Below are 22589 nucleotides of genomic sequence, written 5' to 3'. Positions count from 1 at the left end.
AAATTAATGGCTACCGCCTCACATTCTTATCATAGTGCTTGTAATAAACATATTCAAACTTACTTGTTTGTTTATAATATGTTGATATACATTAAAGTGCTCCCAAAGGAATTTTACAATTCTGAATTTTTCTTTTCAGCGCACGCTACTTACAGGAAGAGAATCTGGTGCTCGGTGGGTATTTTTGCAAAGGATAAACCGCTGATAAACCCCCTTGAAATATATCTTCATTGTGGCCAGGCTTATCACATTGCGATCGTCTTTTACTATCTCACCACAAAAGATGCAAATAGACTTGTATGGTTTAATCCTGTCAGTGCCATGCGATGAATTGTCCAGGGTGTTTATCAGTATAGTTGAATGTTATGGGGTGCATGAATTGAGTGCGTGAGAAATCACATATTATCATCTTGGGAGGAAGAAAAGGGGCATGAAGTGAGCAATCCATGTCACTCTTCTATCCATTCGGAATAGTCACAATGATAGTAGTCTAGTAAAATAACATGTATTAGAATATACTCTTGCCGACATTTAACGGCAAATTGGTAAGATTTCATACTCGAAAACGCTTCCTCGGTTTATATCAGCTTGAGAAGATAAATCTTCCTGTCAATCGTCGGATAATGTGGGTATTATCAATCCTGCGTCATTTCTCTTCTTGAACCACAATTTTCTGGTACTTAGTATGTATTGACTCTAACAATCACAGCTTTAGCACGACAAATTGACTACAGTGGTTCCCCGTTTATTTCAACCTCAAAGGGGGTCTATAAAGTGTTGAGACTACTGAGGGTTGACACAAAACGAGGGTGATTCAAGCAGTGTTCTATGCTTAAAGGGGGTATAGAAAAAAGTTGAAATAACTGAGGGTTTATCTTATTGAGAGTGAAATTAAACGGGGAACCACTGTACCTAGCAGGTGCTGCCATATCAGCTGCAATATAATAAAGTAAGACTTTCTTATATATGATGCTACTCTTGTTTTAAGAAGGTGAGTTGCTACAGTAGTAGGCTCGATTATGATATCAAGAGCATTTATAAAATTTATGAAGGTATGATATAACAAAAAAAAACTCTAGTTATGTACTAATAATTAGACTGTATGATAAATTGATGGTTGAGGAGATATTACAGAAATAATATACAGTTTTGGGTGATGAATGAATAAAGAAGTTGGACAGAAACAAAGAAAGCACAGTATAAACTTTGTCTATCGTCTAGCCTTTCTCTTGAAAAAGCAAAGGATAACAAATACAAATACGTTGAAAATGAAGTAGCAAATCATGATACCGAGATTTCGCCATTTGTTGCCTGCATCCCATTGGTATAAGCTCGAGTAGAATTCTTGACCAGACTTGTAAGAGCAGTATTCGCAAATGTCTGTTGCATTTTCGTTCACGATATAGCCTGTGGCACCGTTTGCGAAGAAATTGGCGCTGTACTCGCCGCATGTTTGGCCTTCAGGTGGGTAAAACGTGGCGACGTCGAGTTCCTTGCATTCAACCGGCAGGTCTCGCATTTCATTTGTGGCTAGACCTTCTAGATAGTAATGAAAAGGATCTAAAACAATGTAATATTTCCAGTTGTGAGTATCAAGAACAGAAAGTGAGAAAAAAGAGCCAACGTGTTTCAAAATCTTACCCAACCAGTACATCCAGGAGCTCCAAAAGTGTGGCATAGCGCTTGGAGATTGCATCATACCGGCAAAGAGGATCAGCATGGAGATAAATAATGGGTTGATTACAGAAGCCATCGTGGCATGCTCAGAAAAGGCAGCAATGACAAAACCAAGAGAAACGGCCCAGCATACAAAGAATACAAACATCAAGTAAAAGTAACCACATGCTTCAGACGTGTTGACCAAACCAGCAGTCCAGTAGAATCCGCACATATAAAGTGCACAGATTACCAGAATATATGGAATTTCTACAAGGATCGATGCAATGGAGAACGGCACCCAGCCATAGTAGCGCGACGCGTACTCGCGACGGAAGTAGAGTCTTTCAGTCATGAATTTTGGTTGGGACAAGATGATCTGTATAAAGTAAAAAGAAGGTAATAAAAGTATGTAAGTCTTCTGTTAAATACGGGAAATAGAAGCAAAGAAAGTTACCAAAAGAACGGCCATAATGAAGGTGGATAGCAAGAAGAAGAGACGGTTTTGCATATCCGAGGTCGTGTATGACATCTTCCAATACGTGAAACCAGTGATCAATGCAATGCCTTCAAGGGTAATGAAACGACCAATGTTGTATTCGGGAGATCGCCAGTAAGCAATGTTGATACGTTTGTAAACAAGCCAGAATTGCGTCCAGAACGATGTGGCATATGCTAGTGATTCGCGCTTGGGATGTTCCTCAGCAACCTGATGAATATCTTCGAGTTCTTCCTCAAGAGACTGAGCCTGTGGTGAGTTGGTCCAAATCTCAGCCCAGTCGCGTGTCGCCTTTCCAGCCGTACCAGCACCAACGACCTCCAAAATGTATTCTGCAGGGTTGGCGTCAGGCGAACAAGTAGGACCGCCGTTCGATTCAAAGTAGTCAATCATGATACGGGCATCCTTGCCAATTTCCCCGTAGTAAGCAGTTTTGCCACCACGAACCAAAAGCAATAGATGATCAAAGTGCTCAAACAAGATAGAAGAAGGCTGATGAATCGTACACAGGACGGGCCAACCACAGTCAGCGAGCTTGCGAATAAACCGGACAATGTTAAACGAACTTTGGGCATCCAAACCAGAAGTAGGCTCGTCCAAAAAGAGCAACTTGGGCTTAGCAACGAGCTCCATACCGATAGTAAGGCGTTTGCGTTCCTCGACAGAAATACCCGTGCCTTCTTCTAGAACACCGATCTGTGCATCTGCAATGTCTTCCATTTCGAGCAACGTCAAAATCTGCTCAACATATTCGTCCTTTTCGGCCTTGGGAACATTTTCATTCTGGCGCAAGTAAGCAGAGAATCGCATGGCCTCGCGCACAGTGACTGCCGGCTGGTGAATGTCCATTTGCTCGCAGTAACCGGTGATGCGTTCGAAATCAGACATCAAGGCTTCGTTGTTGAGATAGACACGGCCATCTACCTTGCCAATGGTCTTGCGCTTTGCCAACACATCGAGAAGGGTAGTTTTACCCGCACCCGAAGAACCCATGAGAGCTGTCAAATGGCCAGGCTTGACAATACCGGAAATGTCATTGAGCAAGTGCAGTGGACCACCTTTGAACGGAACCTCGTAGTGAATGTGGTGCCAGGAAAATGTTGTACCGGTAGCAAGACCTTCCATATTGTTGGTAACCTCTTGTTGCTTCTTGCGTCTTTCATCTTCCTCTTCGTCGGTACGGGATTTTGGAGCTTTGCCGGGATGATACAGTTTGGTGATGGATCCGCCTTTCATAGCATCCGAGAATTCCATGATACCAGCAATGACCACGGTGAAGAAAAGGAAGAATGCAACCACAGCCACGAAATAAGGTGCCCATTGTTGGGATGGCTCGTAGCTGAGTGCTTCGCGAAGGTAGTCGTCACCACGCACAACGTTTTCACCGGGTACAGCTCCTTTCATGGTGCAGACCTTGTTTGCCCACGCTTCATAGCCAGGGCCGAATGGAATAGAGTTTCCTTCGCCTTCACACGAGTAGACCTGACCGCGCATCTCGTTGATAATCAGTGCCTTGTAAGCATAGCCCATGGGGTTAATCCAGTAAATCCTATGTAGGGTAAAACAAAGAGCAAAAAATGTTTAGAAATAATGTTAGCTTGCAGGAAATGATAGCTTCTTACCAATACAACCAAGGATGCATCGTCTTGTACGGAATGACATAGCCGGTATAGGTCATCATGGCCACCAGAAAAATACCAGAGATTTCCGTACCCAAATAGAAATTCTTACAGATGGCACCGAAAAGACGAAAGAAACCGTTCATCATCATGTTCAGAAAGAATAAGATGAGACAGTACCCGAACCAATGACCGGCATCCAGATTAAGACCCATCAGGAAGTACGAACACAGAGCAAAAATGACAACTAAAAATCATAGAGAAATTATAAGCTTATCAGAACATTACTTATTATCTAGCATATCAGTGATTATAATCTTTACCTTGAACAATGGCGTAAGGTACATCCATAATGACTTGGGCAATGTAAAACGCAGACGGCTGGAACATGGCAAAATGCTTCTGCTTGGCCAGGATAGGTTTACCGGTCAAATAATTCACCATTTCCGTCTGTGAAATCAGCGAGTTGAAGAGCAACGCAAAGAATAGAGCACCACCGCGAGAGAAGGCACCTGCAGCCGTCATGGGCATCTTGTAGAAACATGATGCAGATATCAAACCTTGGACGAAAATCGTACCATAGCGAGAAAAGTTGCCATGATGGTCCTTGATCAGTAGATGGTACTGACGAACTGTCAATGCCATGACTTGCTGCCAAAAGGAAGCGGTGTATGGAGACTTTTTGAGTGCGCCCTTTTGATGCTCGGCGACAACAGCGTTCTTGAAAGTTTCAGATGGGTTATTACGTTCGATCAGTTGCTCGTAATTCTCGAGCTCGGCCATCAAACGCTTGTGGATAGTGGATTCATAGTACCGGGCTTGGAATTCAGATGCGTGCTGTGGCGCGGTGTTTTCAAAACCAGGCTTGATTTCACGCTCTACGGGATTACAGAGGCCGGTGAGGAAATCTGGAATCGACTTGCGAGGCGGGCAGTAGAATCCAAGGTTTTCAAAGTAGGCTTTTGCTTCGTCGGCTGGGCCAAAATAGATACAGTAGCCATCATCAAGTAGCAAGACTTTGTCATACAAGCTGTAGATGCTATTGGATGCTTGGTACAATGTGGAAATGGTTGTCTTTTTGAAAACGTCGGTCATGATGCGGAGCGAACGGACATAATCGAGGGCAGAAGCGGCGTCCAGGCCACGCGTGGAACAATCCCAGCAGTTGATTGAACTCTGTGTTGTCATGACCTCGGCAATAGAGAGACGCTTGCGCTCACCACCAGAAAGGCCGCGTACAAAGGCATTACCAACTATGGTAGGCATCTGTCGTGTAAGACCTAGCATGTTGCCGAGCAAGTAAATAATTTTCTCAACAAAGTCTTTGCTAGTCTCATCAGGCAGTCGAGTACCAGGAGTCTTGCAACGTAAGGCGAACTGCAGTGTTTGTCGCGTACTAAGTCTATTGCAGGCCTTCCATTAGTATGCGTCATCCGTTCATGTTCAAAGACTACAAAGATGACTTACGTTGGGTAATGTTGATCTTCTTCTTCGTTATAGATGGCTTGGCCACGGTAATATTTACCGAATGTCTCGTGATCAATACCTCCGTAGCTGACTTGACCATCGACCTTGGTAAAAGAGCCGCGCATATTAGCCAAGACTTTAAGCAAACTGGTACAACCAGCACCAGGACGACCGAGAACGAGAAGCATTTCACCATCCTTGCAGAAACCGTCAAGACCACGGAGAATCGTCTTTTTTGAAGTCTTTTTACCGATGCCAAAGACTTTCCAGAATTGAAGAGCTGCCATCAAGTCACTCAGGTTTGTACGAATGGTATGCGCATCAGCACCGAGGCCCTGATAAAATATGAGACGCGGTGTATGTGATGAATTGTTAATGATAATCAAGAAGAAAAAGTTTCGTCGTGTTTGTTTTCGGTAATAGCTTTTTGATTACTGGAAAGAGATCTAATTTATATACCTCAACTGTGAGATCACGGAAGACGAGCCCAAGGTGTTTAGGGACATGGCCGGCTTCTTGAGCGTCGTTGTTCATTCCGTGTAAAAAGTCATCGAGACTGAACTCTTCTTGGGTGACAACACCCTCTTCAACTTTACTGGCGTTTGTTGATTTTCTGCTGATCCGGGAGAGTCCGCGTTTCAACTCGTGGTATTCACCAATAGCAGCTATTTAGATGGGTCAAAAGAAAAGAATTAAGAACGTCAATTGATTGTAGTATATGTTTCTTGATGTCAGTACGTCATGTCAAATGAAATTGTGATCTCTTACCATCGACATCTACAATATTAGCGTTCGGCTCACCATAGCTGCCTTTTGAACCGATAGGTTCAAGGACTGTCTCAACTGACGTCTTGTCATCGTTATTACTACGTTGTTGCCGATATTGTTGCGATATTTGAGCTTTCTCTTTATCCATAAGAACAATACTGGTACAAAGAAAGATAAAGAGCGTCGGATTAATCATGAAAACAGCAGATACAGATTCACTGTATATACTTGTGGAGACGGAAGCTTTTTTGCGCCGATCTGGAAGAACTTCCTTAATGATGTATAGTAGATCGCTCGGAGACGGAGGCAATTCGGACCGTTCTTTAAAGTGTGTATCCGTCGCTTCTGACCCGCGCTTCGGTTGATTAATCTTCCACACCGACGCCTTCTTCGAACGGATCCGATGGAGTTTAGGGCCGAAACCACCCAAACAATCCGAAAGCGCTTTATTTATCAATCAAGGAGTTTTCCATAAACAGGTTGGTCTGTGTGTCGCTATGTAAATCAACCATGACAGAAATACGAACAAAATCACCATTTCGAGGGGCCGAGAAAGGTCAAATGAATTTCTGTTTTTTCCAAATTTGGTAATTTTGATTTTTTTCAGTGACACAGGTTTGTGTTTCAAACAGATCAATCATGGATACTGCCGATCTGATAAAGAACAGTCGAGCTTTTTGACAAGCATTGATTTCGAAGAAAAGAAGGATAAAGGAGAGCCTCTAAAAAACTCTGTGCTATAAAGGCCTTTTGATCTCTGTGCATTAAATGATTCTCTAAAAGGCAGTAAGCACACTTACCGATCGAAACGTCTTCTTCAGACTGGCAGAGTAGAAAATACAATTGTCACAAAAGGAAGCCTGGATCCTGTGACACATTTCCTCAAATCTTGGCTCATTAAATACTATACAGAAGATATCAAGGATAGAGCAGACGAAGCAGCATTATAAAAGCAAGCCGTTTAGGTATTTATTTTATTTTTTTAAAAGGATAGCAGTGGACACCACAAGTATGCAGGTAAAAACAAAGCAAAAACAACCGGGGTATGGGTGTCTATATCATAGTTAGCTGTTTGTTGGGGTAAATAGATAATGAGTCTGACGTTAACAAAGCCAGCTACGTTGTTTATTTGTGAATATATCATCGCTAGTGACGTTCACGGCGAGCAGAATGATAATAAGCTACATTTATATACTGTGTGTAGCAGTGCCACGGACCAATGCTTCATTACCATCAATGAAAAGTGTCATAAAGAGTTCGGAATCTTTTTTTTCCACACCTTTGAAACTTTGCAGGATGATGTGATCTGATCATAACACGGCCCGTGCCAACAGCTCAAACTAGACTTACCAATATAGTATTAGCACAAAAAAAAACCGACTGGACCAGCTAAAAGCAGCAACACATCCACAAGGTTAATTCATTACTAACTGGACTTTTCTTACCAACTAGCAGCTATTATGATCAAATATGTTGGGCTATATTCAACCATGACCAAAGGAAACGACTCATGCTGCCGGCGCTAATCTACATGCAGCTAGCTTTGCACTAAATATGCAGCCTCGGCATTTCCAAAAAGCAACAATACGGCGGAATAGCGTACGGGTTATCAAATGGCTGGTGAAGGATCATTTTTCGATTCCGATACATACACTATGTTACATACGGAGATGCCATCTTTGCATATTGCAAGCACAGTTACATGTATACATATTATTTATATACACATATGCGCAGCAGTACACACGCAGCCGCAGCAGTACCCCGCGCGCCTTTGGGCAAAAAGGGCCGTGATTTGGGGTGATGCACCCCACCTCCGCCCCGCCACCTTGTTTGTTTATATTTGTTTGAAGTAAGATGATGACATGTGACAGATACAGGTCTAGAGAGGGGAGAAGGAGAGATCTTGCAGTCCAAGCAACTTGGTTCTTACAATTTTTCCTTATATGATCAGATCTAGAGTGCTTGTATGCAACTCCCAACATCAGTAAATGTAAGATAGTATTATCATGCGCTAAACCACTATCATATGCAGCGAGAAGAGCCACCGTATTTCTTCTCTTCCTTGTTACAAATGAAGCATTAGCAGCACAGTACATAGTATCAGGGAGAAGAAAGGAAAATGAACAATTCTCCCTGTTGACTACATTCATTTTGGAACATATGATGAAGTCATGATGCAGGTATCATAAGTTTGAAATCACCAAGCAGTTATACACGTACATTAATGTGCTAAGATTCGATTGGCACTACTCGCAATCCTCGGTTTCGTGTAGGACAAGATCCTTCAGATGTTGCTTCTCTCAAAGTTTGACAAAGTGTTACGTGGGCTAAGATGGTGTGTGCTTGTTATATATCAGGTGACGTCTTTATAAAAATGGCGCTCACAACAACCCTTGAGGCGAGGTACTAATGAACTTTATGATATGATCTTATAACATGTTTTACTTTTGAGACTTGCTTATGATCAGTACCGCGCAATTTCCATAATTACCACTATGCAAATCTACGCGGCTTCTTCATTTCCTAAATAACTGAAAATAAAAGTACTCAAGAATTTCTTTTTAGCCCTCGTTGTACCCTTTAATTACGGCTCTTGGCATTATTCATAGTCCCATCGTTTCTATTTTAAAAAATCAACCATGTTTAGAAAATAGGTCGGTTTACCAGGAGCCAATAAGGGCAGCGAGTACTTATTGCACCGCGTGACTTTAAAATATGCTGTGTATGTACTGTTCACAAAGGGGTCGATCTTCTTCACTTTACGCATTCTCTTTGACCAATGAGTCCGTGATAGGGCCGGAAAAATACCGCACTTTAAAGTTTGACGGAAAATGTGCTTCCGAAATAGGCAATTTTAGGCAACCAATGCAAAGAAAAAAGAACTGATGTTGTTTGCATTAAGGCAGTTTCTTTGTTTTTTGTTTTTTTCATAAAGAAGAAAAGGCAGGGTTCTATGCGGTACGTACACATAGACGGGGAGGAGGAGAGGGACACATTTATGTACAGAGTACTTCTGCAACACACTTATTATGATGGTGCGGATGAAATATTGCGGGGTTGACCGGCAGTTGTCATCTCAACAAACGGATGGTGTACATGCACGCATGTAAGTAGAAGCTGTTGTTATAAGTGTTTATTGGAATAAAAAAAAGCATGTGATTGGGTTTGTAGAGTCTCTATTATGTATGATGTGCAGTCACCGGCAGCTAACGGCTACATACCAGCAGCACAAGCTACCACTACTTGGTCGTGAGGACTGAAATGCATAGTGAGTAAGAGAAGGCAACCCCACACCAGAAAAGGCAATTTTAGACATGTGCAGGTTTCTTTTAATGCGTTTATCCGGCGTAATTCTCGTCGGCGCAGAATACATATACAATAGGAACAATGCTGGAAAAAGCAAATAGAACAACAAGAGGTGGGAACTACTAGGGGTATGATGGTAGAGTGATGTGATGTCGGGCTGATTACATATATCGAAATAGTAGGAAAGGGGGTATTGTTGTTGGTGCAGGTGAGTGATATAGCTACAAATGTTGGTATAGAGATGAAGGGATGATGCATAATATGTATAGGTGATAGTGGGTTTGCTCTCGGTAAATAGGTGACATAAATAGAAGAAAAGGGATATAACAGCGGATAAAAAAAGGAAGAAGAGAAAGACATATACAGTGTGAGGTCTAGAACAGCGAAAGGGTCAAGATGCAAAAAGGAAATTCAAGGGGAAGAAGCATTGGCAATAATATATAGCGGGGATGAACAGAAGAGAAAGGGTAATGCTTGAAAGGGGGTGTGTGTTTAGTAAGAGAGAAGAAGAGGGGGGGGAGTAGGGTGGAGCATAAGTTTGTGAGGATAGCTTTTACGAGCACCGAACAGAGGTAGAAATCGTAGTAGTAGTAGTAGACGATGCTGTTGAAGAGGATGGTGATGGCGGCGTAGGATGATGTTTATTATTAGATGTAGTAGCTAGAGCCTCTTTAACAACATCATGATGATGTGATGATGATGATGGTGTTGGTGACGGTGGTGACGGTGGGAAGAAGAGCGAGGACAGATTCCGGTCGGTGCGTGGCGTGGTTGGTGGCGATGGTGGGAAAATGTCTTGAAGCTTGGTCATGGTGTTGGTAGCATTATTTGCTGCTGATGCTGTCTTTGCGACATCATTCTCATAGCGCTCGACTTCGGACGTGCGTGTGAAATACTTGCATCCACGGATGCTTGCTTCGAGCTCATCCAGACTGATGCGTCGCTTAGGGTCGATGCAAAAGATCCTTTTAAGAATGCAGTTGAGCTCCTGCGAGATGGGCAGAATCTTTAATAGATAGTTGCGGTCTGCCAGATAGGCCCGGAAGGTCTCGTCGTCGAGACAGGCCTGTCGCCAAGGATTCCTGCGAGCGGCTAGGTTGATTAAGACTACGCCGAGTGCCCAAACGTCGTTTGGTGCAGTAGCATAGCCAGTCCGATTTGCGAGATCGTCACCTTGACATTCTATTAAAGATGGGGGCGTGGCACAATAACAAAACCGCGCCAAAACCTTATTAGTATCTTTCAGGTGACTCAAAACACATAGCACAAGCAAACAGACAGACACACAGACACACAGAAAGAGAGAGAGAGTACAAGCACCCATAGCAGGAGGATATGTAGAGTGGCACACGATGTGCACTAGTCGGTGGCAGAGGGCATGGTGGTCTGTGCTTCTACGACCCTGCTTTCTTTCTTCCGCGTGTAAGCGTGTTGATGGACAATGAATTACCTGGTGAAAAGTAAAATGTGCTTCCACAGCCATAGTCGGTGGCAATCGACTCTGAAGTAGCAAGGCCAAAGTCTGCAAGCTTGAGTGTCTGTCCTTGATCAAACACCAGAATGTTTTCAGGCTTCAGGTCCCGGTGATAAACGTGGCGTTCATGACAGTACCTCAAGGCATTGATCAGTTGCAAGAACACGCGTCTGATGCGGTCGTGGCGGCCATAGTACATGTTGTGATCCGTGATGGCAGTAAACAGATCTCCCTCGGGGCTGTGCTCAAGCACGACATGCACAAACTGTTTTTGTTTGACAATCCGTTCAAGTCGGATGATGTTTGAGTGTGAGAGTTTGGCGTGAAGTGTCATCTCACAGCGCTGCAACGCTCTCTGGCGGCTGTCCAAGCCCTCTTGCGCGAGGGTTTTAATGGCATACTGCTGCTTACTGCGAATGTCACGTCCGAGATAGACACGTCCGTATGCCCCGAGGCCGAGTGTTTCGACGATCTCGAGGCTGTCGTGGATCATTGTTCCGGCCGGCAGACTTGTGCTGTTCATAGTAGTAGGTCGTATTGGTACAGTGGGTTGGTGGTGTAGTAGAGAAGATATGTGGAAATAGGTTATGTGACGAAGTTTGGATCGTCTACAACAAGAAGAAGGTAAAGAAGAAGAAGAAAACAGAAAAACAGGGCATAAACACGCAAGGAAGAAGAAAGAAGAAAAAGGAAAGAGCCGTAAAATGAAGGCCCCTTTTTATATTTTTTTTGTTTGCTGGAAACCGTCGTTAATGCGAATCTGAATTTGGGGGGAGGGGGGAAGGTGTTGCCTGGGTGGGGAAGGGTTACCGCTTAAAAATGGGGGGTGGATCCAGAACACAACTCACTTGGGTCACCAGGCATATCGACCACACGCACACCAGCGCTAAAGCTCTTTCTCCTCTCCTCTCCTCTCCTCTCCTCTCCTGGTCTCCTACTCTCTTGCACACTCCCTCTGTAAATATAGTTGTGTAGTGCGTGCGTGCGTCTGTTTTGCCACCACCCTGCCATAAGCCCCACCCCACCCCCAAATGAACCTGGCTCTCCTTTCACTTGCCTTTCTACTCTTCTGTTTAGGCACCGTTACTGGCGATCCTCAGGTAGGTTCAGTCGAGAATCGATTTAAAAAAAAAAACACAACATGCATAATTGTGACTCGATCGATTACATTCAATAGACCTTGGATGCTTCCCAGATTCACGCTGTTCTCCAACAGGGACAGCAATATAAGCACGAGCTGCAGCTTGAAAAGCAACGCTTCCATGACAGCATAAAAGCATACAACGCAGACAATGACGCAGGGCTCTTTCGACTTGCAGGCGTGAAACTGGATGATTTTACAGCATTCGAGAATCTCGTCTTTGGCATGTTTGAGATCTACGGCCAGACCGTCCATCGAAAACACGGCACCTACGACTTCAGAACACCGGCCCTAAAGTTGACCTTTGATTTCCAACTAGCCATCAAAGAATCGCACGTCCACCTTAAATCGCACTCGTTCGATGAGCTTAGCAGAATGACTCAATCGCCACCGCCACCCAAAGACCTTGAGGGCAATGACGAGGAAGCAGCCATTGAAAAGTCGCCAAAGACAGCAGTGACTGGATATACACCGCATCATGTGCATAGTGAAGGCGATGCGCCCGACTCACGCGAAGCAATCCAAGAAATGCTCCACGGAATGTTGCAGGACGTCCGTCAAAATGCGGACCAGCTAGAACAAGGCATGCACCAACATAATCTAGCGTTCCCTTCATCAGGCGAAGGCGCAACAATCGAGACTGTGCTGAAATTGAATGATGAGGATACGCAAGAGGATGAAAATGCGGTTTTGATCGACCAAGACAACAATGAATACATCATGACGAGACCGTTTGATACGACTGTGATCTATGAAGGTATATGCTATATCTGCAGAGGAGAGAGAGAGAACGTGTGTGTGTGTGTGCAGGTCATCCGTGTGACGCTTGTATAACAAGAGAGCGGATGTATACAATGCTAATGCACCCTACTTACATCCACATGTTGTAGATATGCAACTGTTGCATGATTTCATTTTGATCGTCGTGACCTCGTTTGGGTTTGGCTGGCTATTTTCGATAATGGGTCTCCCTGGTAGAGTGTCTTATTTTTAGTAAAACTGTGAGAGGGTGGGGAGGGGGTTAGAATTTATGACCTTGGCAACGTGGCAAGCAACAGAGGTGACAGCTACAGAGAAAAAGAAAGCTAAGCAAAAGTAAAACCCAAAAAGCTTTCTTCGGATACATCTTGGCCGGTGTAGTGACAGGCCCTTCGGGTTATAACCTTATCAGGGTAACGTTCAGGAGAAACAACAGCATACACCATCATCATCGCATACTGAAAGTCCATTTATTAATTTTAGGAACTGATTCAAACGGAGACGCTTGCTCAGCTCGGAGTCGTGTTCATCGTGTTCGTCTTGGGTCTCGAATTTTCTCTGGAAAAGCTGAGAGCCATGTGGCGGCTCGTGCTAGGGGGCGCCATGATGATCCTCGTGGTGACCGTACTGTTTTTTGTGATTATGGGTGCTATTCTTGGCGCTTCGATGAAGGAAGCTATTTTTGTCGGCGCATGTGTGAGTCTGAGTTCGACGGCCGTCGTGGTGAAATGCATCAAGCTGGACCATTTGGAACACTTGTACGGTCTACTGGTGATGCAGGATGTGCTGCTCGGATTTATGCTGGTATAGGAAAAAACACTTTTCTCTTTCGCAATGATAGTTGCTCGACCATTAACCACTGTTGTTGTTGTTGTTGCTGCTGCTGATAATGACAGGCCATCATCCCTGCACTTGCCGAGTCAGGTGTTCAGGTTCTGTTTGCAGTTCTCAAGATCGCCTTATCGTTTTCCGTGTTTGGCAGTCTGTGCTTTGCTATTGTCAAGCTGATGCCATTGTTGCCGCGTGTTATACACAAAGCATTTCCTAATTTAAAGGTCGCCTATAATCACGAACTGGTGGTGCTGGGCACCATCGCTGTCTGCCTGGTCATGCTCCTTGTTTCGGATTACCTGGGTCTCGGAATGGAGATTGGTTGCTTTGCCGCAGGCGTGATCGTGCGCTCTCGGAAAAACCTCTTTGAGTCCGCTCTGGCCGTGATTGAGCCTGTGCGCGATTTGTTTGCATGTCTGTTCTTTGCATCCATCGGCCTCCATGTGTATCCTTCCTTCCTGGCCTCCGAAGCAATCCTGCTACTCACCCTTGCCGGCGGCGTGATTGGATTCAAGTACATTGCAACCTCCGTCATCCTGGTCTTCCTCAAACTCGACTTCCGCAAGTCTTCCACGATGGCCATTGCCTTGGCGCAGATCTCGGAATTCGGCTTTGTGCTCGCATCCCGTGCCAAACAGCTGGATATTATCTCCCGCGAAGTGTACTACCTGCTGCTCGCTGTGACATCGCTAACCCTGCTATCGACTCCCCTGCTATGGAAGCTGATGAATCGGTCATCGCTCCTCCACGATCCAACTACGTCGTCTGGAAACCAGTCGACCATCCCATCATCTATTCTGCCTTCCTCCTCGTCGTCTTCTTCTTCTGCTGCTGCTGCTGCTGCTGCAAGTATTAATCATCATCATCATCCTCATCATCGCTTACATCAACACCAGCAACATAGTAGGGACCCTGACGATCATCATCCTGTGATATCTATTTCGCTCGACGACTCGGCGGATAAATTTGCTTAGAACAAATACTTACTCCGGTTGATTATTACTTTACCTACCGCCCCCCCTCCATTTTGTATAATATGACGTTTATAGATTTTCCTTTATCTTTAAGTTTCTTCTTCTTCTATACAGCCCGTTTGTTTGATATCATTTGAGATTTACATTATGCATCTGTCCAAGGAGGTCTCTATAGGGATTAGATTCAAGGGGCTAGTAGTAGTAGTAGTAGTAGTAGTAGAAAAGGGAGGTGAAGAACATAGATTAATGACGGTCGACAATGACATGTCCATCTCCCCTTATTTATTATGGCTATGACAGTTATATAAGATGTTTTACAGGTTTTCTTCTAGGAATTACAGGTCTCGGCTACTGATGCTGATGCTGATGCTGATGCTGCTGCTGCTGCTGCTGCTGCATCTGAAGTCGGCGTTCTTGGTGCTGATGCTGCTTCTGTTGCCTGGGGTAAAATCCAGTCGTCCTTTGCCTTGTTGTTCATCACCAGATATTGCCGTTGTTGGCGCATCATGCTCCGGTCTCGAAGCTTGAGCAGCATAGAGCCGTAGTTATCAAAGTACCGACGCAGCTCTTCAACACTCAGGGCTCCCCACTTGTCCTGGCCCTCGTTTTCGTCATCAGCATCCTGAAACAAATGGAGCGGATGGATGAGACCGCGATACTTCGTCCACACCTCCTTTTCAAAACGATCATCGAGTTCTTGCTTGGCAACGTCAATGTTTCTCTTGTTGCTATCCGTGCTGTTGATCGGTTGGGTATATCCGTAGCCTTGCCAAATAATGACCAACTCCTCCTTCTTCGAGTCGGGTATGATATCCAATGTATTATCGTACTCGATGGCTTGCTGCTGCTTCTTTTCCTTGGTGGCTGCCGCTTCCGCCTCTTTTTCTTGTGCCTTTTTCTTATTAGCGCTCTCGTCATGGGGTGTGATCATTCCGCCGTGCCGATCCGACAGGTCTTGGGTAACCAGCACGGGGACTAACCCCGCCGACCCGCTTGATTGCTGCTTTTGCTGTTGCGGAGTAGCATACAACACGGCCGACAGCGACCGTCGAATGGTGCTGCGAACTTCTTTGTGGTTGGCCTGATTGGCTTCGGCAGGATCGTACTGTGCACTTGTCGGTCTCTTGTTTGTGAGATTACGGAACGATTGCAGGTACAGGCTTTGGGATTTCTGTGCCCGCCGACTTCGTCTCCGCTCATCGTCGCTGTCTTGTTCTTTTTGTTGTTCCTGTTTCTGTGATGGTGGAGATGGCGGAGGCTGGCTTTTCTCGGCTGCGCTGGTTTTGTTGAACAGTGAAAAGCCCGCAAAGGAGAAGCGTTTGCTGGACCGTTTGTTGGTTGTGCTTGTAGCTGTGGCAGTGGTGGACATGATGGCTTATGACGAGAGAAAAAGAAGCAAGGGAAAGGAGTGTAGCTAACAAGAGTGGAGTTTGAGAGGTGCAGAGTGCGTGGTATATGGAGCGTGTGATATGAAAAAGAGGAAAAGAAGAAGAGATGCTGCTTGCTGCTTTGTTTGTCAATCTAATAATTGATGCACACGGCCCCTCTCGAGATGGTTCCTCCTATCACGTATACGATATGCAAAGCGGGTGGAGTAGCAGAAGAAAAGCGAAAAAAGTTTTTGGCTCAAACCGCCTCTTTTCATTTCTTGTCAAACCTACGACAAGCCTAATAGAGAAACCATGCATGCCCTTCGTGTCCACTCCTCTCCACTCTTTGTCAACCGTGACTCGAAACTCCGTACTACATGATACACACACACACAGCAGCTTATTTGTTTATTGATTATATCCACAACCAAGACGTCGCGTTCCAGTGCCGAGCCAGCTGCCTTGCCTCGCTAATATACCCGTGCTCAACAAGGAGCATCGCGACACCCCTAAGTGCTGAGTGCAATGCTGAACTGATCCAGGATTGTTTGATGTCTGTATGCTCGCCCATATGCACTAGCCCTTGGGCGTACTTGAGATACGAAGGAATAAAAAGCGTGCGCTGACCAGCGGACGGATCTGCCCATGCTGCGCCGGCTGCAGGATCTAGATTCCAACATTTACGTGCATAGTTTCCTGTGTACTGCTCTAGTACAATGAAGCCGTGGAGTTCTTGAATGTATTCCAGTACCCGCGCTACATGTTCCTGCTTGCTCATGGATGACCAGCGTATACGCCTATCGTCGGCATAACTGGCAATCATCAATCCGCGTATTTATCCTCTATCGTCGTTGTAGTCAACACCCTTCTTCTTAGCTACTGCTGCCGTTGGATAGCATACAAGACCAATGGGCAAGTCTGTACTATCGCAGCCTCCTAGTATGGGCTTTTCATCATAGTATTGCCAGAATGGCGTTTCGAATTCTAGAATGACTTTGCAGGAATCGCCATGCTCCAGGTTTTGGATGGCGCGTTTCAATGTGTAGGGCAACGCTGCATATACCATCAGCAAGATAGTGCAAAATTGTGTATAGTGTCAATTAATATATGCAGTAAGGCAAGAATGATTATCGTTGCTGCTGCGTGCCTATGCATTGCATGATGTTGACAAAGATACGTTACCTTGTGGTAAATGCCATGTGCGCATCACTACAAATGGTACCGAAACAATGACATTATCAAATGATTTGGTTTGGTACACTTTATCGGATGGATCGTTTTTCCACTGGACAGATATATGCCGTTGCTTTTTTCGTTGAGTACTTTTTGTTGAGATGGTGCTGTATCAACAAAAGCTTCGTTGTCATCGTCGTAAATTTGGTGAAAAAATTCGATTTTAGACACTCTGGTGTTATAGCGAATCTTATCTCCAAGCATGGGTAGGAATGCGTTTGTAAAACGGCTCATTCCACCTTTGATTGTACGCCATTCAAACGTCTTATCATGGAAAAATACGTCGTACATATTTGTCCACACCAGGTGTAGTCCAGATGATCCCAGGTGGTATTCGGTAGCATTCATGCTGATGCCCATCTTTTCGTGGAGCCATCCCCATTCTGTCCAGTTATCGTATCCTTTGTCTAGAGCATGCTTCAATGTGAAAATTCTTATTGGTAATATGCGGGATGAGAAAAAGGTGTAAAGAATTTTTAAGAGTTTTTAATACTATCATATAGGTACCTGGAAAGCTTCATTTTAAATTTGTTGCCATAGAATCCATCCATTCGTCGCTCAGAAACAGTTGCGTAGCATTGTTGACCTCCTCGGCAAGTTCTACAAGGTCGCCTGGTGGCTCTTTTGAACCTGGCTTCAAGTCTCCTTTTGTCGGTATACGTCCGTTTGGAAGTCGATAGCCATTATGGTAGACGAAATTACTTTTGTTGTTGTAATTGTTGTTCGCGGCAAAAACAATAGTATCATACAATTTAGATTTTTTCCCGGTTGACCATTGCTACAATCGTCAATCCAGACTTCACTTTACTGTGTTCCATTCTATATTACTTATCCGTCGACTGCAACCACGGGGTAAACTCAATATGATATTCCTTGGCATTCATCCCGTCAAGTTCTTTAGCTAGCTGGAAATAACAGCTTGGTCCTGTAAGGGAAGAGTCCGGTTTTTGTGCTTGTAGCTATAAGGAAATCGCATCGCTCCAAGCTCTTGGTACAATTCCGTCGAGTTACCGAAAAACACTGTTTGGATCCGCCTGTGTACGTATGTTTTGTGTGCCAGGATAAAAACAGCAAGAGCAATGTCAGTATCAGAACGTCGCATGCACTACTTTTGTTGTATATGTATATACATATCTGCTATTACTACTTTACTACCCTCCAACTCGATTGTTTGCTTATATAAAACCAGCCTGCTCGAGCAAGTATGCACTGAAGAGCCCAGATGCTCCAGCACCGATGATTCCGATTTCTACCAACCACGTGCAGCATGTAATATAGGATATGCACTTTATGTCAGATAAAGAAAAAGGTTTAAATATCAAGAGCATACATACTTGTGCTATTCGTTTTGGTGTCTTGACTATCTACGGCGTATAACATCTGTGGAGCTTTCGCAACGATGGTTGTATCTGTCGATGATACTGAGCTGCATTGAAATGAAAAGACGATGTATCTTCTTTCATTTCTTCTGCTGGATGATAGTGACCATAGCAATGTTGTTTTCGTTGCTTCGATCGTCTAAACACGTCGTACGAAGCACTCTGTGTAAGAATGGTGTTATCCTGTGCAACGAAAAGACATCCGCTATGATAGGGTATGTCGTATGGCACAATCCACACGAGCCGATTTGCGGTCTTTCTCGATATTTTTGCTGATCCAAGGAGCATGTGGCTACTAATAGTTGTTTGGTATATGTTTCCCGGTAGCTTATTGCTTTGACGACAGGAACTGAACATAACGGCAACATCATCATGCTCGTCGTTGCTGCTGTCGATGGTCACATCGGTGAAAGCGCTGGTATAACCGAGAGGACTCTTATGATCGACAAATATATTTACTAGTGAACCAGCTTCGATGGTTGAATCGCGCAAGTAGATTTGGAAACTGCTACTATTATCGTCAGGAATCGGATCACGTTGTGCTGCAACGATCAGTAATAATTATAAGCGTCCCAGTGATAATAATACGCTGACAGTGATTGTTAGGCGCATCTTAATTAGAGACGATGTAAGTTGGAAATATCCAATCGAACAGCCCGATAAGAAGGAAACGAGAAAAAAAAAGGAAAGAAGGCTAAGCGAACATACCTGCATTTTTATTTGTTTTTATCTATTAACGAAGGATGCAACAAACAACAGCGCCACAGAAACAAAGCGATCATTCATATGTATATGGAATCGTTTTTAGGTGCGTGAGTAAACTAGGGTGCCCATCGAAGGAAATTATTCATAGCCCTCGCTTATCGCGAGTCTTTGTATGACATATCTGTTGAATTCATCAATACAAAATGTTTATGAGCAGCTATTGCCTAACGTATAGTTCATCCGTCAAATTCCAGTTCTCACTCGGAAGCTCAAAAGGTTCCGTGAATCCCCATGGGTTCTCATTGGAAAGGAAAAAGGGTGGACAAGTAGACAAATGTGCTGCGGCGTCACTGGTATGCATCTGAATCGCATGATACGTGTCTCACCATGCAGAGCTGTACCGTCGGATAGTGTCTCCGCGTGTTTGTGAATGGTCCTTGCACTGCACAAATAGAAGAAAAACAAAAAGGTCCGTACGCCAATATAAAACGTTTGAATGAGCACGTAAATTCACAATATTACAGGGTTGTTGGGTTTACAGTTTAAATTTTGCCGTTATAGAGACTAAAATTCAAGTGTTTGCTGATAGACTGAGACGTGCTCAACCAGTAAAATATAATAATGTCCTTGCATTTCTGCGATATTTATTAACGACCATATATGAGTTGCTATTTACGCTAACAGCATTATCATGTGATGCTCTTTTCATTATTTGGGTGATAGAGATGCCGATTTGAGCTATTTTATCGAGCGTCTTCTACAACAGCTATTTTATGATCCATCCTGCACCCAAGTATGGTACAAACTCTATTTCAATTTACGACCAATCATGTCATCAATATGAATGAACAAAAAAAGGATAAGCATATACATTATTATGTACCTCTGAATTGGGCATTTTGCCAAGCAAGGTAGTCTGATGATATCATATAAAATATACTGTTGAATATTTTATTGAAAAGAAGTGTTGAATCACCTGTAATTAGAGACATTTACTAGGCGATAGTATGCAAGGTCAAACTACTATGTAGGACATGAGGTCCTAGCAACACAAAGAATACAACGGGAAACTATTTTATTCCTTGGCTGAATATCCAATAATCGAGAATGACCCAAGCACAAAAGTGCTATTCGGGCAAAGTTTCATAACGGTTAATTCTCCTTGCTTCCTAACCACCCAGTGGCGCGGCTCACAGGATGAAGGTGCGATTATCTACCTAGCATATCCTCTCACCAGTGCACCGCGATTGATAGCTTGACCGTTTCTTTACCGACCTCTCAGAAACAATCAATACTCGTGTAACTGATGTCTGGCTATTCATCGGTATGTAGACTTCACATGCTATCAGAAGCTTATCAATGCAGGCAACGTTCCTCAATTAACCGGTTCTGCTTTCATACAATATTGTTACGGTGAATTTGGGGTATTCCAGGTAGTTGCGTAACGGTTTATGTGTATGTTTAGTAGTGAGCACCAGTAATAATATCGTTTATTACAGACGGGTTGTGAAGTGATATGAGTGTAAAGTAAGGTAAAAATGTGTATGGGTTATGTCCAAGGTTGTAAATAGTAGGGAGCTGATGTCTTGATTAAGCTCAGTGAGTAGAAATGAGGATCAGGGATGTTACGTCTGTCCAAAATGAATGAGGAATAAGGATCGGGAATGTTACGTCTGTCCAAGTAAATGAGAAATAAGAGCAGGAATGTTACGTCTGGTCTTAATAGAAGAGTTTATTTAGCTTCAATTATGAGCAATAAACAATATGTAAGATAAAACAAGCCGTGTTTAGGTCTTGAGTGATTAAAAACAACACTTGAAAAGTTAAGTCAAAAGCGAGAGGTAGAAATTCGATGTCTTTATTCAAATAAAATGAGGTGGTATTTAGACCTTTCATCTATAATAATTGAACATCAAAGATGATGCTCGAAGGTTGTGGAAAGTACTCGCATCCAATGGTTATGGATGTGGATTCAATTGGAAAGTCTAGGAATAATGCTATGATTAGCTATTCGTTGGCAATTTGGAAGGTGCCAGAAGTTTGTAGAGTTGTTGCTGCGTAGTTATTGGATCGCTGTGTCCTTGGCTTTATGAAAAGAGCCAGAATGTTGTAGTAATTGCGAGGCTGCTGTAGTAGAGCTCTTGTTGTTGTGTGATGTGATGTACTTGATGTTTGTTATGCAGCTCTTTCTTGTATTCAGATTTTATTGGAGCGATAGTTCTCGGGGTATCATATCAATATCTTGAAACTCGCATTTCCCAACGGTCAGTTATGCAACCTGTACGCTCCCGTAACTCGCATCCATACCTTTAATCATACACATGAAAATCTTTTTGATCGGGCAGCTTCAAGCGAAGACGATGATGGTGAGTTAACAAAGCTAGCCTTATTGTTGAAGAAAACATAACCACAATAACATGGAAGAGGCCGGTAGCAAGTAATTTTCCTCTTTATCGCTACGGGATCCATCATTGTACCTTCTATTTCTAACATCTATAAGAGAATTGAGGCAACAGCGACGATCAATGTCTCTGATGTTGATCGAAAAGCATTACCAAACAAAATAAGTACAATTGCATGTCTCTGGCGATCCATCGTCATTGTGCAAGGAACGGCATCCGTACAGTCTCCGTTTATCAACGAAGAATATCTCTTGACGCTAGGTCAATATGGTCGGACGTGTAAATGTTGTACGATCTTTTTTGAACACGTCAGCAACGTCGTAGCCGTATTTCCCAATATTGAATTGTACCAACTGGGTCAATGCTCTACTTTTTTTTTGTGGGGACAGTTAGTGTCGATGAACAATACTATTGCATCTCGCGTGACCTACAATTCCAGCATTCACGCCCGTCTATATACCTCTGACAGGTGCTATCCTAGCCGGGTTAATCATCAGAAAAAAATTGGCAAATCGATCTCGCACCACTGTCATCATTGCCTGTCACCTATCCGTGGGCTACTCAAACAGTTCTGAAAGGCACCATTCACTCTTTCACCGGGCGCATCCTGTTCTTTGGCATTTTTACCACAGCAAGCATCGTTGTCGCTCTCGTCCCCAACACTTAATACGAGATATGATAGCTACTCCCCAAGACTCAAGCGTTTTTTGGCAACCAATGTGACACTGGCCAACACTTCTGTGTACCTAAGGAATAACTCAGTCGGAACCAAGCTACTACGATCGTTCTTACCACAACACATCTACTCGACTATCAACAATTCCATCTTACTCACACTATCACGCCTCAGCTCAAGTACACAAACATACAAGAGGCTTCTTTTCTAAATAATTATTGCTGCTTGCACTGCCTTCACTGTCTGTCAGGCGCGCTGGAAATGAGCTATCATAGTCAAAATCATAAATTACTAAATTCTTTCCTCCTTTAGAAACCGGCTTCTCGT

At 43.8% G+C, this 22589-nt stretch overlaps 6 protein-coding genes across 6 annotated transcripts; 1 reads left to right on the top strand and 5 right to left on the bottom strand.

Moving 5' to 3' along the window:
• Positions 1-1210: 1210 nt before the first annotated feature.
• On the bottom strand, positions 1211-6157 carry BDB00DRAFT_866786 (ABC-2 type transporter-domain-containing protein; the record flags this gene model as incomplete). The annotated part of the gene is made up of 8 exons (XM_053126264.1): positions 1211-1560; positions 1642-2035; positions 2114-3704; positions 3778-4021; positions 4098-5170; positions 5242-5576; positions 5701-5906; positions 6010-6157. 8 exons carry the CDS (start codon positions 6155-6157, stop codon positions 1211-1213), a joined length of 4341 nt encoding a protein of 1446 aa, XP_052985566.1.
• A 2709-nt stretch (positions 6158-8866) lies between these two features.
• BDB00DRAFT_944112 (kinase-like domain-containing protein) lies at positions 8867-11689 on the bottom strand (the record flags this gene model as incomplete). The annotated part of the gene is made up of 3 exons (XM_053129482.1): positions 10769-11689; positions 10065-10500; positions 8867-8921 (listed from the first exon to the last, which is right to left on the bottom strand). Exons 1-3 carry the CDS (start codon positions 11313-11315, stop codon positions 8867-8869), a joined length of 1038 nt encoding a protein of 345 aa, XP_052985565.1. The 5' UTR covers positions 11316-11689.
• Positions 11690-11823: 134 nt separating this feature from the next.
• On the top strand, positions 11824-14497 carry BDB00DRAFT_866784 (Sodium/hydrogen exchanger family-domain-containing protein; the record flags this gene model as incomplete). The annotated part of the gene is made up of 6 exons (XM_053126263.1): positions 11824-11892; positions 11970-12690; positions 12824-12907; positions 13074-13105; positions 13176-13496; positions 13589-14497. The coding sequence occupies 6 exons, from the start codon at positions 11824-11826 to the stop codon at positions 14495-14497; spliced, it is 2136 nt and encodes a 711-aa protein (XP_052985564.1).
• A 110-nt stretch (positions 14498-14607) lies between these two features.
• Positions 14608-16074, bottom strand: BDB00DRAFT_228095 (uncharacterized protein). The gene is made up of 2 exons (XM_053116552.1): positions 14816-16074; positions 14608-14689 (listed from the first exon to the last, which is right to left on the bottom strand). The coding sequence occupies exon 1, from the start codon at positions 15864-15866 to the stop codon at positions 14826-14828; it is 1041 nt and encodes a 346-aa protein (XP_052985563.1). The 5' UTR covers positions 15867-16074; the 3' UTR covers positions 14608-14689; positions 14816-14825.
• Positions 16075-16282: 208 nt separating this feature from the next.
• On the bottom strand, positions 16283-16645 carry BDB00DRAFT_866782 (uncharacterized protein; the record flags this gene model as incomplete). Its single annotated transcript, XM_053126262.1, has 1 exon — positions 16283-16645. One exon carries the CDS (start codon positions 16643-16645, stop codon positions 16283-16285), a length of 363 nt encoding a protein of 120 aa, XP_052985562.1.
• Positions 16646-16702: 57 nt separating this feature from the next.
• On the bottom strand, positions 16703-17651 carry BDB00DRAFT_866781 (uncharacterized protein; the record flags this gene model as incomplete). Its single annotated transcript, XM_053126261.1, has 4 exons — positions 16703-16920; positions 17050-17152; positions 17218-17533; positions 17608-17651. The coding sequence occupies 4 exons, from the start codon at positions 17649-17651 to the stop codon at positions 16703-16705; spliced, it is 681 nt and encodes a 226-aa protein (XP_052985561.1).
• Positions 17652-22589: the final 4938 nt, after the last annotated feature.

This window comes from Zychaea mexicana (assembly GCF_025766255.1).
Source record: "Zychaea mexicana strain RSA 1403 chromosome Unknown BDB00scaffold_2, whole genome shotgun sequence".
Lineage (NCBI taxonomy): Eukaryota > Fungi > Mucoromycota > Mucoromycetes > Mucorales > Lichtheimiaceae > Zychaea > Zychaea mexicana.
Note: the sequence above shows the minus strand (reverse complement) of the source record. Positions and strands in the feature narration are given on the sequence as shown.

Excerpts from the sequence above, each read along its gene's own strand:
- BDB00DRAFT_228095 (XM_053116552.1), bottom strand. The coding sequence starts at position 15,866 with ATGTCCACCACTGCCACAGCTACAAGCACAACCAACAAACGGTCCAGC.